Raw genomic sequence first — 15,671 nt, 5'->3', positions numbered from 1 at the left:
CGTCCTCTGAAGGACCAGCCTTTCTCTTGCATGGCCCTGTGTCTTTAGAATAATGGATTTTCTAAAGTACGTTTTTAATTTGAGAAAATAAGGAAGATTCTGAAATACACACAGATGGTCCCCGTGGTGAGGTTGGGAACCGACTTTAGTGATGGCTCTTGGATCAGGGGAGCATGGGTACACTGCATTCCCTGCGTGTCTGCCTGCCTCCCACACGGGCGTTCCCTGAGTGTCTGCCTGTCCCTCTCACAGGCGTTCCCTGCGTGTCTGCCTGTCCCTCTCACAGGCGTTCCCTGCGTGTCTGCCTGTCCCTCTCACAGGCGTTCCCTGCGTGTCTGCCTGTCCCTCTCACAGGCGTTCCCTGCATGTCTGCCTGTCTCCCACACGGGCGTTCCCTGCGTGTCTGCCTGTCTCCCACACGGGCGTTCCCTGCGTGTCTGCCTGTCTCCCACATGGGCGTTCCCTGCGTGTCTGCCTGTCCCTCTCATGGGCGTTCCCTGCGTGTCTGCCTGTCTCCCACACGGGCGTACCCTGCGTGTCTGTCTCCCACATGGACGTTCCCTGCGTGTCTGCCTGTCCCTCTCACGGGCGTTCCCTGCGTGTCTGCCTGTCCCTCTCATGGGCGTTCCCTGTGTGTCTGCCTGTCTCTCTCACGGGCATTCCGTGTGTCCGCCTCTCTCCCACACGGACATTCCCTGCGTGTCCACCTGTCCCTCTCACAGGCGTTCCCTGCGTGTCTGCCTGTCCCTCTCACGGGCGTTCCCTGCGTGTCTGCCTGTCCCTCTCACGGGCGTTCCCTGCGTGTCTGCCTGTCCCTCTCACGGGCGTTCCCTGCGTGTCTGCCTGTCCCTCTCACGGGCGTTCTCTGTGTGTCTGCCTGTCTCTCTCACGGGCATTCCGTGTGTCTGCCTGTCTCCCACATGGACATTCCCTGCGTGTCCACCTGTCCCTCTCACAGGCGTTCCCTGCGTGTCTGCCTGTCTCCCACACGGACATTCCCTGCGTGTCCACTTGTCCCTCACACGGGCGTTCCCTGCGTGTCTGCCTGTCTCCCACACGGATGTTCCCTGCGTGTCTGCCTTTCTCTCTCACGGGCATTTCGTGTGTCTGCCTGTCTCTCACACGGGCATTCTCTGAGTGTCCGTCTGTCTCTCACATGGGTGTTCCCTGGGCTTCTGCCTGTCTTCCATACAGGCGTTCCCTGTGTGTCTGCCTGTCTCTCACACGGGCGTTCCCTGTGTGTCTGCCTGTCTCCTACATGGACGTGTGGGCTCCTAGCGGAACCTTTCACACATGCCGGTAACCGGTAACACTGGGCCCTCGGGGACCCTGACCCACCTCCTCTATGGTGGGCTTCAGGGTGACGTGCAGATAGTGCATCCCGGCTAGCTTCATCGTCTCATCAATGCACTTGGAGGTCAACGAGTTTCCTCGGAAAATGGTGTTGGGGTCCCTAGAAAACAGCATCAGGGGTGACTTTTGTCTCCTCAGCAGAGCAACGTGGAGAAAGAAGCAGGTCCTCGTCTTGAGCGCAAGTCTGTTAGATGCAGAAACATGCTTGTCCTGAAGCCCACTCTCAGGTGTTTGAGGAGGGCCAGGAGGCCAGGCCAGACCTGTCAGAGCAGTGGGTCCTGCACCCCAGCCCTGCCTGTGGACTAAACCCCCCGTACAAGAGCGGCCAGTGCCGGTCGGCAGGCTGGCGGCACATCCCCGCCATCCACCTGTCTGAAGGACAGGGAGGAGTGGTGCCTCTCTTCTCGGGGCTTGTTTTTATGCTGCTAAGGACCAAACCTGAGGTCAGCGCAGGAGAGCGGCAGGGAAGCAAATAGCATAGGCTGTGCTTTTTATAATCTGTTTCAACAAGGGTATCAAGGGTGAGTCTGGGTGTCTCTGAACCGAGGGACCAGGGAGTGCAGAACCCACGGTGGGAGCAGGTCCTGGCAGATGCAGCAACCCAGTTCTCTTATGTGGTTTAACACTGAGTGGAGCCCATTACCAAGGCAACCTGTGCCGCATTCACCCCCCTCTTGTACACACGCCTCGGGATTTCCAGGTGAAAAGGTGCATTTATAAAGTGCTCTCTGAAAGAAAACCTGAACTGCTATGGTTTCGCTCATTTGCCCCACCCCTGGATTCTGACGTGTTTCAAGGGAGACATCTGCTGTGACATCTGCTGTCCCAGTCCCCACTGTCTCCAACCCCAGCCCCAGCCCCAGCCCCAGCCACCAGGCCAGATGCCCCTGGAGGAGCGTGAGGGGGTGCCGGGCAGAGGTCGCAGCAGCACTCACTGTGTCCTCCGGACCTCGGCGTTGGCGATGGCGCTGATGAAGGGCACCACCCGGCCACAGTGCAGCAGCAGCCGCACCAGGGGGATGGCCGCCTCCTGCTTCTCTCTGCAAACCTCGCCCAGAATGTGGGCTGCGGACGCCGACACGGGCTGCAGGGGGACACAGTGTGACCCAAGGGCAGCTTCCAGACTGTTCCCACAATAACTCCCTTGTCCAGCAAAGGGAGATGCAGGTGTTCCCGGGCACAAAACAGGCCCAGAGGGGCCAGGCTGCAGGGGACATCACCAACAGGGAACAGGCAGCCCAGGTGCTGGGCCCCAGATGGCCGGGGCCCGGGCAAGGGAGGGGGGCGGGCAGGTGTTGGGGGGCCGGCCAGGGGACCAAAGGAGTGGAAGGTGGATTTGGGGCTGGTCTGGGAAGATGCAGGAGGCCACGCTGGGCAGAGGGCAGGGGGCGCTGTCCAGAGAGGGAGTGGGTCTGGGTAAAACAGGGCTAGGCAGCGGCCTGACAGCAGAGAGGGGACAGGGCGGCCGCGGCTCATCGGTGCACCTGGGACAAGAGTACCTCGACATCCGCAGACTTCAGCAGAAGGTCCCGAAGCGGGCTGTAGTAGTCAGAGGAGAAGACGTGGTCTTCCGTGTAAACCACATTCAACCTCAGGGAGCCCAGGTCCCCCGGCTTCAGATTCTTACTGCCGTTGCCTCGGGGCTGCAGGAAGTACCTGGGTGCAGGATGCAGGACAAGGCAGCATGAGGCGGCAGCACTCTAGGGCTGGTCCTCCCACCAGGGCTCTGCAGGACCCGAGGCAGGAGGGGGCTCCCAGGCGACTCAGTAGGACACTCCCCTGCACGGTCCGTGCATCCTCCCACCAGGGTTCTGTCGGGACCCGAGGCAGGAGGGGGCTCAGGGCGACTCAGTAGGACACTCCCCTGCATGGTCCGTGCATCTGGGCGTTCCCCACGGGATGTCTATTATCAGGGCTCAGTGCACAGAGTCCACAGACGGAAATTATGATGGGAATGCGGGAAGGGTAGAAGAAGGAAAAGAGAGGATGAGAAGGAAGCGAAATGACTACAATAACTAAGAAAAATTCAGCAGTAAAATAACATCTGTGAAGATTAACACACGGCAATGGCTAGCAACAAGCAGAGCAAAATTGACTGTTTTAAGAAACAGGTGGTAGGTAGAAGGGATGGTGAACTCTTGCTGGTGGGCTAGGCAGGCACTGCGGGCGCTGCCCGACGGCCCCTCCCCTCCCCCGGGTGCCCCCCAGGCAGGGCGCTGCCCGACGGCCCCTCCCCTCCCCCGGGTGCTCCCCAGGGTGGCCCTGCGGGCACTGCCTGACGGCCCCTCCCCTCCCGCGGGTGCTCCCCAGGGCGGCCCTGCGGGCGCTGCCTGCCAGGCCCCTCCCCTCCCCCGGGTGCTCCCCAGGGCGGCCCTGCGGGCGCTGCCTGATGGCACCTCCCCTCCCGCGGGTGCTCCCCAGGGCGGCCCTGCGGGCGCTGCCTGACGGCCCCTCCCCTCCCGCGGGTGCCCCCCAGGGCGGCCCTGCGGGCACTGCCTGCCAGGCCCCTCCCCTCCCGCGGGTGCCCCCCAGGGCGGCCCTGCGGGCACTGCCTGACGGCCCCTCCCCTCCCGCGGGTGCTCCCCAGGGCGGCCCTGAGGGCGCTGCCTGACGGCCCCTCCCCCCCCGCGGGTGCTCCCCAGGGCGGCCCTGCGGGCGCTGCCTGACGGCCCCTCCCCTCCAGCGGGTGCTCCCCAGGGCGGCCCTGCGGGCGCTGCCTGCCAGGCCCCTCCCCTCCCGCGGGTGCCCCCCAGGCAGAGCGCTGCCCGACGGCCCCTCCCCTCCCCCGGTGCTCCCCAGGGCGGCCCTGCGGGCACTGCCTGACGGCCCCTCCCCTCCTGCGGGTGCTCCCCAGGGCGGCCCTGCGGGCGCTGCCTGACGGCCCCTCCCCTCCCCTGGGTGCTCCCCAGGGCGGCCCTGCGGGCACTGCCCGACGGGCCCCTCCCCTCCCCCGGGTGCTCCCCAGCGCGGCCCTGCGGGCGCTGCCCGACGGGCCCCTCCTCCCCCCCCCCCCCCCCGTGCTCCCCAGGGCGGCCCTGCAGGAACCCTGCCTGCTCTGAGTCCACTGGGCAGGCAGGCAGAGATGTGGTGTGTGTAGAGGGCCCATGGGGAACCAGGCGAATGTCACATCCTTGGTGACAAGGCCGAGGGCTGCTCAGCATAGCAACGCCTAGTGGCCGGAACCAGAACCCAGCGGGGGGCTGTGCTGGTGCTGTCCTCATACAATTAAAGACCTGAATTTCACAGCCTCCTGAGGACGGGAAACTGTGATTAAGCACAATACAAAAATCCACCCACATGGCGAGTCTCTGTACACGTGCAGGGCCACGGTGTGCAGCGTGTCGTGTGATGTGTGGCGTACGACGTGACATGTGGTGCGGGACCCGCACCTTCTTCCCATCTGTGTGTCTGTTAGAGGAGAACGTATGAAACGGGCGTGCCCATGGCCAGAGTGCCTGCGGCGTCCTTATGATGTGCACCGGGATGCAACGTGACTTGTGAACTGAATGTGACATAAAACAAAGGCACATCCCTTGTGCCAAAATGCAAAGTGGCCTACATTCTTTTTTTTTTTTTCTGAAGCTGGAAACGGGGAGAGACAGTCAGACAGACTCCCGCATGCGCCGAACGGGATCCACCCGGCACGCCCACCAGGGGCGACGCTCTGTCCACCAGGGGGCGATGCTCTGCCCCTCCGGGGCGTCGCTCTGCCGCGACCAGAGCCACTCTAGTGCCTGGGGCAGAGGCCAAGGAGCCATCCCCAGCGCCCGGGCCATCTTTGCTCCAATGGAGCCTTGGCTGCGGGAGAGAAAGAGAGAGACAGAGAGGAAGGAGGGGGTGGGGGTGGAGAAGCAAATGGGCACTTCTCCTATATGCCCTGGCCGGGAATCGAACCCGGGTCCCCCGCACGCCAGGCCAACGCTCTACCGCTGAGCCAACCGACCAGGGCCAAAGTGGCCTACAGAAAACAAGAACACGGGAAGGGAAACAGTCTCCTGGGACATGTGAGTGTGGGGGAGGCAGAGCTGGGACCCCTCAATTTAGACGCACAGATTGAAATGGAGATTTGCCTGAAACCCACAGCACGTGGCACACCTTCCTCGTCAGGTGACACCTCTGACGATAGGCAGAGGGCAAGGCCTGCCACAGGGCAGAACCTGGTGCGATGCCGCTCCGAGCTGTGCCAGCTGTCTGCCCTCAGTGAGCAGGCCCCAAGAGCTATTCTCGACGTTCTGAGGCTTTCTCGCCCCTGCCATCCTGTTTTAGGCTCTCAGCCACCACATATGATGTCAGCGTGATCACCTGCACCAGCGACCTTCCCCCTGCATTTTCTCACCTGAACCTGTCACCTCGCCAGAGCTAGTGAGGACAGAGGCAGATTTAATGGCGGACACACCAGGCGCACGCCCTGGGCCCCAACTCCTGAAGGGCCCTGCAAAGCCCCAACTTTACACTTTTTTCTAATGATAACAACTTTGGTTTCACATGTGTAACTTTAACATTAAGAGTACATAATATTTTTTACTTATTTAAAAATATGGTTAACATGTATTTTTCCCCCTATCTTTTTTTTAATTTTATTTTTATTTTTTTAATTTATTCATTTTAGAAAGGAGATAGAGAGGGAGAGGAGAGAGAGAGAGAGAGAGAGAGAGAGAGAGAGAAGGGGGGAGGAGCAGGAAGCATCAACTCCCATATGTGCCTTGACCAGGCAAGCCCAGGGTTTCAAACCGGCAACCTCAGCATTTCCAGGTCAACGCTTTATCCACTGCACCTCCACAGGTCAGGCCTCCCCTATCTTTTTTTTAAGGGGCCCAATATTTTCTTCTGCGCCCAGGGCCTCAACCGGCCTTAATTCACCTCTGAGTGGCAAAGCAAAAGTAAGTGGGTAGGCAGGAAGTTGATTCGGGCTGTATAGAGGCAGCTTTGTGTCCTTTTGACTTGTTACCTCTGTCCCAGCTCAGTGACACCCGGCCAGGCACCTTACCATGCTTCGTAGCAGCTGGACTGCCGCAGCACTTTCAGCGGAATCCTTAGTTCTCCCAGAAACTCATCTCCAAATTTCAAGTTACTGGCATTCCAGAGGTCAACTCTGAAAAACAATAATTGGTTTGTGGATCTTATAGAAGAATGACCTAGGGTGGCACAGAGGCTGTCACCAGTGTTCCTTCTTTCTCCCCAAGAGGGTTCAGAGCAAGATGAGCCTTCGGTTCCACCAAGTCGGTCTCCGTGGTGATCTACACTGACTGAGGTCAAAGCAGGACCTGGCTTCGTCAGGAAGTTGTGTGCTTCCCCAGGCTGTGGGAACTGCCCAGAGAAGAGGAGGTGGAGACACAGCCCTTGGGCTAGTATTGGGTGAGGTGGTCTCCTGTCTTTACAGCACAAGGGAGTTGCTTTGCACTGAAGCCAGTAGCGTCCATTGCCTTTGCCTGGGAGGGTCCCATGGGTAGCAGGATTTATTGCCTCTCAACGCTGGGCAGTGTCTCAGACATAGCCTGAGTATCCAGCAGGGTGACCTCAGTCTGCAGGGCTCAACACAGTGGAGTAAACACAAATGAAGTCCAGTTCTGCTTGGGCTGTCGCAGAGAATGATGCCCACAGGGGACTGACCAAGCTGCCCAATTCAAGATGCCCCCTACCTTCCATCATATGAAAGTACACCTGGGGAGAGAAACTGTGTCTCCGACCCCTCTTTCTCCATCTGCACTCAGAACCCTATGCCCCATGCTCCCTATGATCTATCAGTGTGACTCATGACCTGGAGGGACCGACACTCCCAACAGAGAGGGGGAGCCGGCGGCTGACAGCTGCAGCCACAGCAGTCTACCACCATCTCTGTGAAAAGTTCCTGCTCACCTTGCTAAAGAGTCTGGTCACTCACTAACCCTTTTCCCTTGGGGGTTCTCACTGTTCCCTCTGATTTGGGGACATGGCAACTATGTGGGCTACAAATGGAGGTAGATGACGTTACCCAGCGCTAACTAGCACGCACTACATGTACCTACAGAAAACTTAACCAGGGGTTGTTATTCCATGAATTGGCAATCTAAGACCAGGAGAAATTTCTAGAAGACTGTACCAGCCCTTCTGTTACCCCTGCAAGACTGAGCAGGAACAGTAGACATCACAGAAGGTAAAGGATGTTCCACAGGAACACATGCACATCGGGACACGAAGATGAACACTGTCCCTAGCATGATACTTCTAGATTAACAGGTGGAAGAATCTTTTTTTTTTTTTTTTTTTTGTGACAGAGACAGAGAGAGGAACAGATAGACAGGAAGGGAGAGAGATGAGAAGCATCAATTCTTCATTGCAGCACCTTAGTTGTTCATTGATTGCTTTCTCATATGTGCCTTGACCGGGGGGTTACAGCAGAGCAAGTGACCCCTTGCTCAAGTCAGAGACCTTGGGTTCAAGCCAGCGACCTTTGGGCTCAAGCCAGCGACCACAGTGTCATGTCTATGATCCAACGCTCAAGTCAGCGACCCCACACTCAAGCTGGTGAGCCCAAGCTCAAGTCAGCTACCTCGGGGTTTTGAACCTGGGTCCTCTGTGTCCCAGTCTGATGTTCTGTCCACTACACCACCGCCTGGTCAGGCCAGGCAGAAGAATTTTTAATCTGCCAAGCAACACTTTAACAATAGACAAGTCATCAGGTGCCCTTTTCTTTTAACAAGAGAAGCACTTAAAAACATTTTTGGGTTGTATGCTTAGAGTAAGAACTAGGACTTACTTCTTTAATTCAAAGCCCAGTCTTTCATAAACAATTCTTTCTCTGAACAAGAAAGGGGAGCTATGTATCTGAAGGCAAGCAGTACACAACCACCCCTCAGACAAGGCCTTCGGACCTCCAGTGGGGACCTTTTTGACTTAGAGTCACTTTTTGCCTCTGCTTCAGTATTTTGAAATGGGAGATTTAAATTACTTGAAAACACTTTAAACTGGGCTCAAACCAAGATCCAGTGTGGAGGCCACGATTCCTCCTCAGGACTTGAGCCCAGGCGAGGAGAAAAGAAATAGCGCCCAGGTCCCACATCTGGGAGAGGGAGGAGCCCTGGCCTGTCCCCAGTACCCGAAGGTCAGCCCCCACCTGGCCTGGAGACCCCCCCCCAGCTTGGTTATCGCACAGAGGTCTAGAAAGACACCGCAAGTCAGAGGGAAAGCCCCCTAAATGAATGCCTGTGGTGTTTCTAGTCGAACCTCACGTGCCTCAAGGAAAGTAGATTTTAAACCATGTCAGATGGATCAGGAGTGTTCAGACACTTCTCCTGCACAGGGCTAGGCAGGCCTCCCTAGCCCAGTAGGATGGCATCGGACACCTGGCCTATGATTTCTCTTCCCCCAGGGAACTGTGCACCTGGGGGAGGTGCTGTAGGCGGGCAGGGCTTCCTACAGGCAGCACAGGCGGGAAGAAGGCCCCTGAGTGGATCCTAAAACAGAGGCTGGTGAACTCATGTTGCGATCTTCTAGGGTGACAAGTACAAACTGCACACTAAAGTGTATGTCACAAGGATCCCTAAGCAACAGGGACCAGTGTGCTTGGCTGAGCGATGCCGCTTGGCAGATAGAGCCTCACACATGCTGAAAGCCTTTGACCTTTGACACTTAGAAGATATTGCAAAGTGAGTTATAAAACCAAGTTTGTCCCTTGGGTAATTAAGTGTTCTTTCAAACGTGACCACACAAATATCAGGGATGATCATGACGGATTTCAGCTTCCAAAACCTTCGTGTTAAAATCACCAAGAACATTAAAATTCTTCCTATCCATTCCCCTATTTTTAGAAACAACAACAACAAAAATGACAAAAGAGGTGAGTTCAAACTGCAGCCAGCCACCAGGTAGGCAGAAATCTCAAAACCCCTGATGCTTGCTCACCTGATTTCAAGCTTGTCCACGTCCTCCTCCTCAAAGTCAAAGTGGGACTTGCGGTTGTAGCTGCAGGGTCTGGTCACCTGGTGGTGCAGAAGGACAGGGAGCGGGGTGACTAAGCGCCTGCCCAGGGCTGACCAGCTCAGAGGAGGAGGCTGTGCGCCCCACTCACCATGAACAAGCAGAAGCCAGATTGGAGACCAATTTCCTGGGAGCTATCGGTGAGTACTTTCTACTAATTCCTGTGGAATCCCCCCAGCAGCCATGAGCATCTGCTAGCTCCCTCCCTCTTCCAGATGTCTTCTCCTACTGACCACCTCCTGACCTCCACTACCGTGTGCCTCCAAACTGCTCCTCCCCAGCTTTCCCATCTCATTGCCTCCATCTGCTGCTTCCACTTTGTTGGCAGCTTGTCTTTTACCATCCAAGCAGGGCTCCCACCACTCACCCAGCTGGCTCCAGCCTCATCTGCCTTTGGCTAAGACTTCTGAAGACCGCACCCAGCACACAGGGATCTTTCTGCAACCTTTGCCCTCTGCCCAGCTCACTACTAAGTCCATTCCTCCCTCTGGCCCATGCTGGGAAGCCCACAGGTGTCTCTGAAATGCCACCTCCTCCAGGAAGCCCCCCGGTGCCTCCTGCCTAGTATGGCTCACAGTACAATGATAAGGTGTCTGGCTTCCAGTGGGATGGCCGCAGAAGCTGTCTGTTTCCTTCTCTGTCTTATTAGTACCTGTCACCTAACATGTCTGTTGAGTGAATAAAGGTGGCTCTTATAGAATTTTAAGTCATTTCATGTAGCTAGTTAAGGGTTTTTAGGTAAGTTATTGTCTTGGAATAAGATGGCCTGGAGGCTACCACCCGTTGAAACTCCTGCAGGAAGCAGCCCGCCAGCCCCAAGCCCACTGGCAGAGTGCGGGTCCCCAGCAGGGGCTCAGCCTTGGGCTGTTTGCCAGCCGAGGCTGGAAGGAGATGAGAACCTGACAGAGGCTGAGACCTGTGAGTCACAGGACAGAAACTCCCAACAAAAGCATATCTACAAGTCCTCCAGCCGGAGGCCACAAGCAAGGTCATTGTTAGACGGGCCATAACCAGCAGCACAGAGAGCCCAGGTCTAGGCCTGCCCTGGGACCCTGTGCAGGCTTTGGTCGTGGCTGCCACATTCAATCATATCTGGGGGTCATAAATTAAACTAGTGAGTTGAGACCCACAATTCTAGAAGTATACAACATAGCAAATACGCACCACTCCTCGTGTGAGTGAGATCCACACAGAAGCGGACATAGCTGTTTGACTGAGGTGTGTCATCGTGTAAAGTCTATGCCTTACTGTGTGTTGTATTTAAAACAAAAATTTGTATAACGCTGGTCTAAGCCTTTCTAGGCAGACTGGACATGGAAGGCTGCTGCCCTCTTTAATGCACATTCATATGAAAAACTTTTCTATACTTTTTGTTTTAGACTTTCATCCTTGCTTTTGGAGACACAGCACAAGCCCCCTTGAGGTTAAGGGTGACCACATCGGCTTCCTGACTTATCTTGAATTTCTTAAAAACCATTTTCTTCCCCTGACTATAAAACCAGAACGGCCCTCTGGGACAGAGAGGGGCTCTTCATCTACGCCCTCAGGATCCCGTCTCTACACACCTTTTCACGGCCATCCAACAAGGCCAGCCACGGGCTTTCTCCACTTAAGAAACGTGTGACCTGTGGTGGCACAGTGGATAAAAGTGTTGACCTCGAACACTGAGGTCGCTGGTTCAAAACCCTGGGCTTGCCTGGTCAAGGCACATATGGGAGTTGATGCTTCCTGCTACCCCTTCTCTCTCTCTCTCTCTCTCTCTCTCTCTGCCCTCTCTAAAGTGAACAAATAAATTAATTAATTTAATAAAAAAGAAAGAAACGTGTTAGCTTCTAGAAGCCAGCTGGAAAAGGTCCAGGTTCTCTTCCTATGAGCCCCTTGGTTCTAACTCTCTCTCTCACTTTATTTTCCAAAAACCCTGTCTCTCACCCCAACCTCACGCTACAGTCTAGATTCAGTTTCCTGCACCCTCCCGATGCTCCACACGTGCCCACGCGTCTTTCCAGGCTGCTCGGGTGCCACCGCGCCGGGGAGCCTGGCCCCACTTCTCGGGCAGACAGCTCGGGTGCCACCGCGCCGGGGAGCCTTGCCCCACTTCCCGGGCAGACTGCTAGCTGCATTTGCTTTCTATTCCCCAAAGCCACTGACTTAATCACTGCACCAAGTGGGACGATCAGTTCGTATGTGCTCTTCTGCTGGGCAGCAGGCTCATGACGACAGAGGCGAGGGCCATAGTCCTGCTTACCTACCCATGGCTGGTGCACACTGCCACTCAAGAAACCTTTGTGGACGGACAGAACACCTGCCTAAATATATCCCATGTGGGCCACCTTAGAAATAAAGCAGCCAGGTCTACTTGTTGTTCTGTGCTGGTCTTCACCCTCACCCCCTCCACCTCACTAATTTTGGTGGTTCCCATTCTGAGAGGCAGCCGAGGGAGTGGGGGGGTGGAGGGTCTCTGTATCCGAATGCACTTCCTCTTTGCTTCAAAACCCTCGGTTTCCGGTAGAACAAGCCTTCCTTCACTGCTCAAGGAAGACCGGGTAGAACAGGCCAAAAAACAAAAGAACCCAAACCCAAACAAACAAAAGAAAAACCCAAAGTTCTGATAATTTGGAAAGTATGATACTTTTGGTCAGTATTCAACTCAACACTGAGTCATTCTGGAAGCAACAGACAGCCTTTCTAGGGAGGAGAGGAAAGTTCAAGCCGCCGGCTGCGGAGCAGGAGGGGCGATCTTCCGCTGGGGCGCAATCACCCAGACAGCTTTCAGAAGGAAGCAAGTCATGGAGATCCTTCAGATCTAGACTTTTTGCCAAAGAATCTCGGGTGTAGGGTTTCAACTTAACTTGCAAACCACTGAAATACCAACCTCAAAATAAAACACTTCGTCAAACTGAGGGTTGTTGGTCTTCTTTTTCACTTTCGTCTTCTTTGCTTCCGATCTGTAATGAGGGGAGGAAGGGCCAGGATTAAAAATACACTTTTGATGCCAAATCCCTCCGCCTTAAGACTGAGCTATCAAATGCACAAGTAATTCGCTGCCTTTATTTATCTTATAAATATTTCTGTTTGTCTCCAACCCCAGATGGTATGCAAATCAGGAACCTTTACTGAGCCAAAAATACTCAACATGAAGAACAGAAAGGCGTTTTTTTTTTTTTTTTTTTTTTTACAAAACAATTTTAGGGCAATAAAGGAAACAAAAGGATGCATGCAAAATTATGCATTCTACCTCACAGCGCATCCCGCCTTCCCCTGACTGAGGGATCTTCACCATCGTCCCAGGTGACTACGACCCCCTCCTGGCCTGCAGGCTGTGGGCAGGTGAGGGTAACAGCTACTTGCCTGTATGGTCCTGCTAGTGTCACAGTGGCATAAGGGTCACACTGCCCATTCACAATGGGGAGGCCTTGGCACTCGAGGATGCTGAGGAGAGAAGTGGGAGGGGTGGTCAGGAGTGTCCCTGAGAGCAGCTGTCTCACCAGCTCAAGGCCAAGAGCCATGAGTTCTGGCTTAGCATGAGTCATCAACTGCCCAGAAGCTCCTATCCAATAAATAGTAATAGGCACACTGATTAGCGACCAGAAAACATTGGGGGGCAGGGCAGAGGAGGGTGGGAGAAAGTTGCACTCAGGGTAAAGGAGCCCAGCTGAGAAGTTTCTGGTGAATTTCCACGACAATGCCACTGTCTTCACTCTCTAGGAGCTGGATACTCTTCAAGAGCTTTACATGACTCATATGTGGACCTCTGCAACAATCTTACTGGACTATTGTTAAGCCCATGTTAGAAGTGGGGAAACTGAGGCCTGGCAACCTGAGGGGGCTTCCAGCTTCAGCCTGTGCCTCTTCCACGTCACATGCACCTCTTGTCCATAGAAGACTCCCCAGCCTCAAGCCACACTCGTGCCCAACCCTGCCTGCAGATCCGGGCCAGGACGAGGCCAGCTGTCCCAGCTCCTGGTTTTGTTTAAATTCTGGAACATAGTTACACTAGCTCCCCAGCGTCCTTGTTACTAATTCTATCACCTCCTTCACCCCCAGTCTGTTTCTCTGGACTGCTCCCTCTCCAGGTGTCCCTGCTTTGGGCTCGTCAGGTTTTTTCTTTTTAATATATATTTATTTTTATTGCTTGATTTGTTTTAGAGGGACAGAGGAAAGGGGGGAAGCATTCATTTGTTGTTCTGCTTGGTTGTGTTTATTGGTTGCTTCCCGTGTGTGCCCTGACTGGGGACTGAACTGGCTTATTAGCTTTGAGTGGAGGCTGGATGAGGCAGGTGTCCTGATTCTCTGGTCATCTGTAAAGAACAGAGCTGCCAGGGCTTGTGCTGGTTGGCAGTTAAAAGTCTCTTGCTTCGGGCTGATCGTGGCAATTTTTGTGTGAAGCTTTGTCCTGGGAGGGGCCAGCAGCTATTGTCTACGGTTAGTTTTAGCCCCACTACACACAGGTGTGGCCCTCCTGGAGGCTGTGGCGAGTGTCCCAAGCGAACAGAGCTCTCCGTTGGGCCAGAGGAGATTCAAGTGAGTCCCAGTCCCATGGAGGGAGCCCCCTCATTGCTCAGCCTGGCCGGTGGCATTTCTCCTGGCACACTCACACTGGCTTGTGGAGCACTGTGAAGTGTCCTCCTCTCCAGAACACGTGGCCTCAGACCCACAGCTCCTCACCCACCTCTGAGCTCTGCTTGGGACACCTCCTTGCCCCACGTTACCAACACACCTCCAGGACGGGAGCTGGCTGCTATGGTTCACCTCACCTGCTTCCCTTGTTTGGGGGTCACAAAGCCAGGCGGCCGGCTGCCCGGGTTTGAGCGGCTCACTCACACAGCGTCCAGCTCTTGAGTGGTTAGTGTGGGAGAGGGGATCGGATCCAGTTCCCACTATTCCAGCGCGGCCAGAAGCCCCGGTCCCCACATCTGGAGGTCGGTTTGGCTACATAGAGACGCACAGTCATTCTCCCTCAAATACCTGCGTGCTCCATTTCCTCTTTGCTGTTGGGAAGTTAGAAGGCAACCTCATCCCTCATCCCTTCCTAAGTCAAGCGACTGACTGACCCGAGCTGCTCTGTCCCTCTTGGGAGGGCTTTGGGTTCTAACGTTCGACCAGAACGCTTCTTTCCGGAGGAGAGGTTTGTTTCCTTCCTTCGTCCTTCATGGCACTTGTAACCCAGGACTGGTGCCACCCCTGTCCTGAGCCAAGGAGTTTTCTGTAAATTTCTTCTCTCTGTTTCTGTACCATTTTTCTTCGGGAACTCCTGTTCGATAAGGCTGGGCCTCGTGGCTTGGTCCATTATTTCTATTAGCTTTATCTAATATTTTTCAACTCTCTCTCTTTTTTTTAATTCTACTTTCTGGAATATGTCTGTATATTTCTCTACCAAGTTACTGACTTGGTCTTTGGTTATCTCCCTCCCTTCATTAGCTCACCATTTTAAAAAGAAAGATTCATTCGTTCCTTAATTCATCACTAGACAAATATTTGTTCATCCATTAACTCATCATTAGACAAGTATTTGTTGAGCTCTCACATTTCAGGCACATTGCCAGGAACGAGAGGGCAGCAGAGAGGACAAAAGCTCGAGTGTGAAGCTCATGACCCGCGAAGCTCAGGTTTACTCGGCTGGCACAGCCAAGAAGTAACGGGTAATCACCGTGTGCGGTAACGCAAGGGAGGAAACGAACTCCCTTTACAACAGTGGAAAAGTGCAGTGCGGCGGTCAACCCCTCAGGTGGGTGGCGGCCTCTGGGAGAGAGTGGGCCTCAGGCTGAGGTCTCGCCCATTATCATTGGGGGAGAGCGGGTCCCCAAAGGGCAGCAGCTCTGAGATAGGAAGCCAGAGGCAGGGGAACGGTTTGTTCGGGAGGCATGAAGGAAAGCCCACGCTCCCTCCCTGCGCAAATGGTACATGTTTAATGTGCACACATTTTTATTACATTCAGTTGTTGACAAAGAAGAAGTTTCAGACGGTAGGTACATCCCCATTTTGGATTCTCAGAGATAACGGGTGTTCACGGTCAGCAAAGCATCTAACAGGAAGCGACTCTTCCGCCATCTTGTGCCTTTAGAAAGCGCTGCTAGATGCAGGGCAGCGGGTCACCACCTAGAGCTCATTCGGCTCACGTCGGTGTCACTGTCACGCCTTCTTTTAAAGACCAGTTTGAGAGACACTCTATTGTTCTGTCTCTCAGGACAAAGCTTGGCTCCTGATTGCAGTTACATGAAGATATCTCGGAGAACAAGGAAAATCAATACCCTACCATCTGGCACGCAAATTGCAGAAACTGGAATAAAAATGGTGTTAGCTTCCATCACACCCTCCTCCCAGCAGCGGTGGCAGCAGCGAGCGGCCCTTCATTAGCACCCTGA

The 15,671-nt window shown here is 54.7% G+C and overlaps 1 protein-coding gene across 1 annotated transcript in view; it reads right to left on the bottom strand.

The window, feature by feature from the left end:
- Positions 1-15,671, bottom strand: part of RASA3 (RAS p21 protein activator 3) — a 134,588-nt gene that overhangs the window by 19,814 nt on the left and 99,103 nt on the right. The window contains exons 6-12 of the mRNA XM_066235808.1: positions 12,658-12,738; positions 12,182-12,254; positions 9,235-9,311; positions 6,341-6,445; positions 2,853-3,009; positions 2,289-2,437; positions 1,339-1,453 (exon numbers count right to left, since the gene is read on the bottom strand). Coding sequence (XP_066091905.1) covers positions 1,339-1,453; positions 2,289-2,437; positions 2,853-3,009; positions 6,341-6,445; positions 9,235-9,311; positions 12,182-12,254; positions 12,658-12,738 — 757 coding nt within the window. The remainder of the gene's footprint in view (positions 1-1,338; positions 1,454-2,288; positions 2,438-2,852; positions 3,010-6,340; positions 6,446-9,234; positions 9,312-12,181; positions 12,255-12,657; positions 12,739-15,671) is intronic.

This window comes from Saccopteryx bilineata, chromosome 6 (genome assembly GCF_036850765.1).
Source record: "Saccopteryx bilineata isolate mSacBil1 chromosome 6, mSacBil1_pri_phased_curated, whole genome shotgun sequence".
Lineage (NCBI taxonomy): Eukaryota > Metazoa > Chordata > Mammalia > Chiroptera > Emballonuridae > Saccopteryx > Saccopteryx bilineata.
This window is presented reverse-complemented; position numbering and strand designations above follow the sequence as displayed.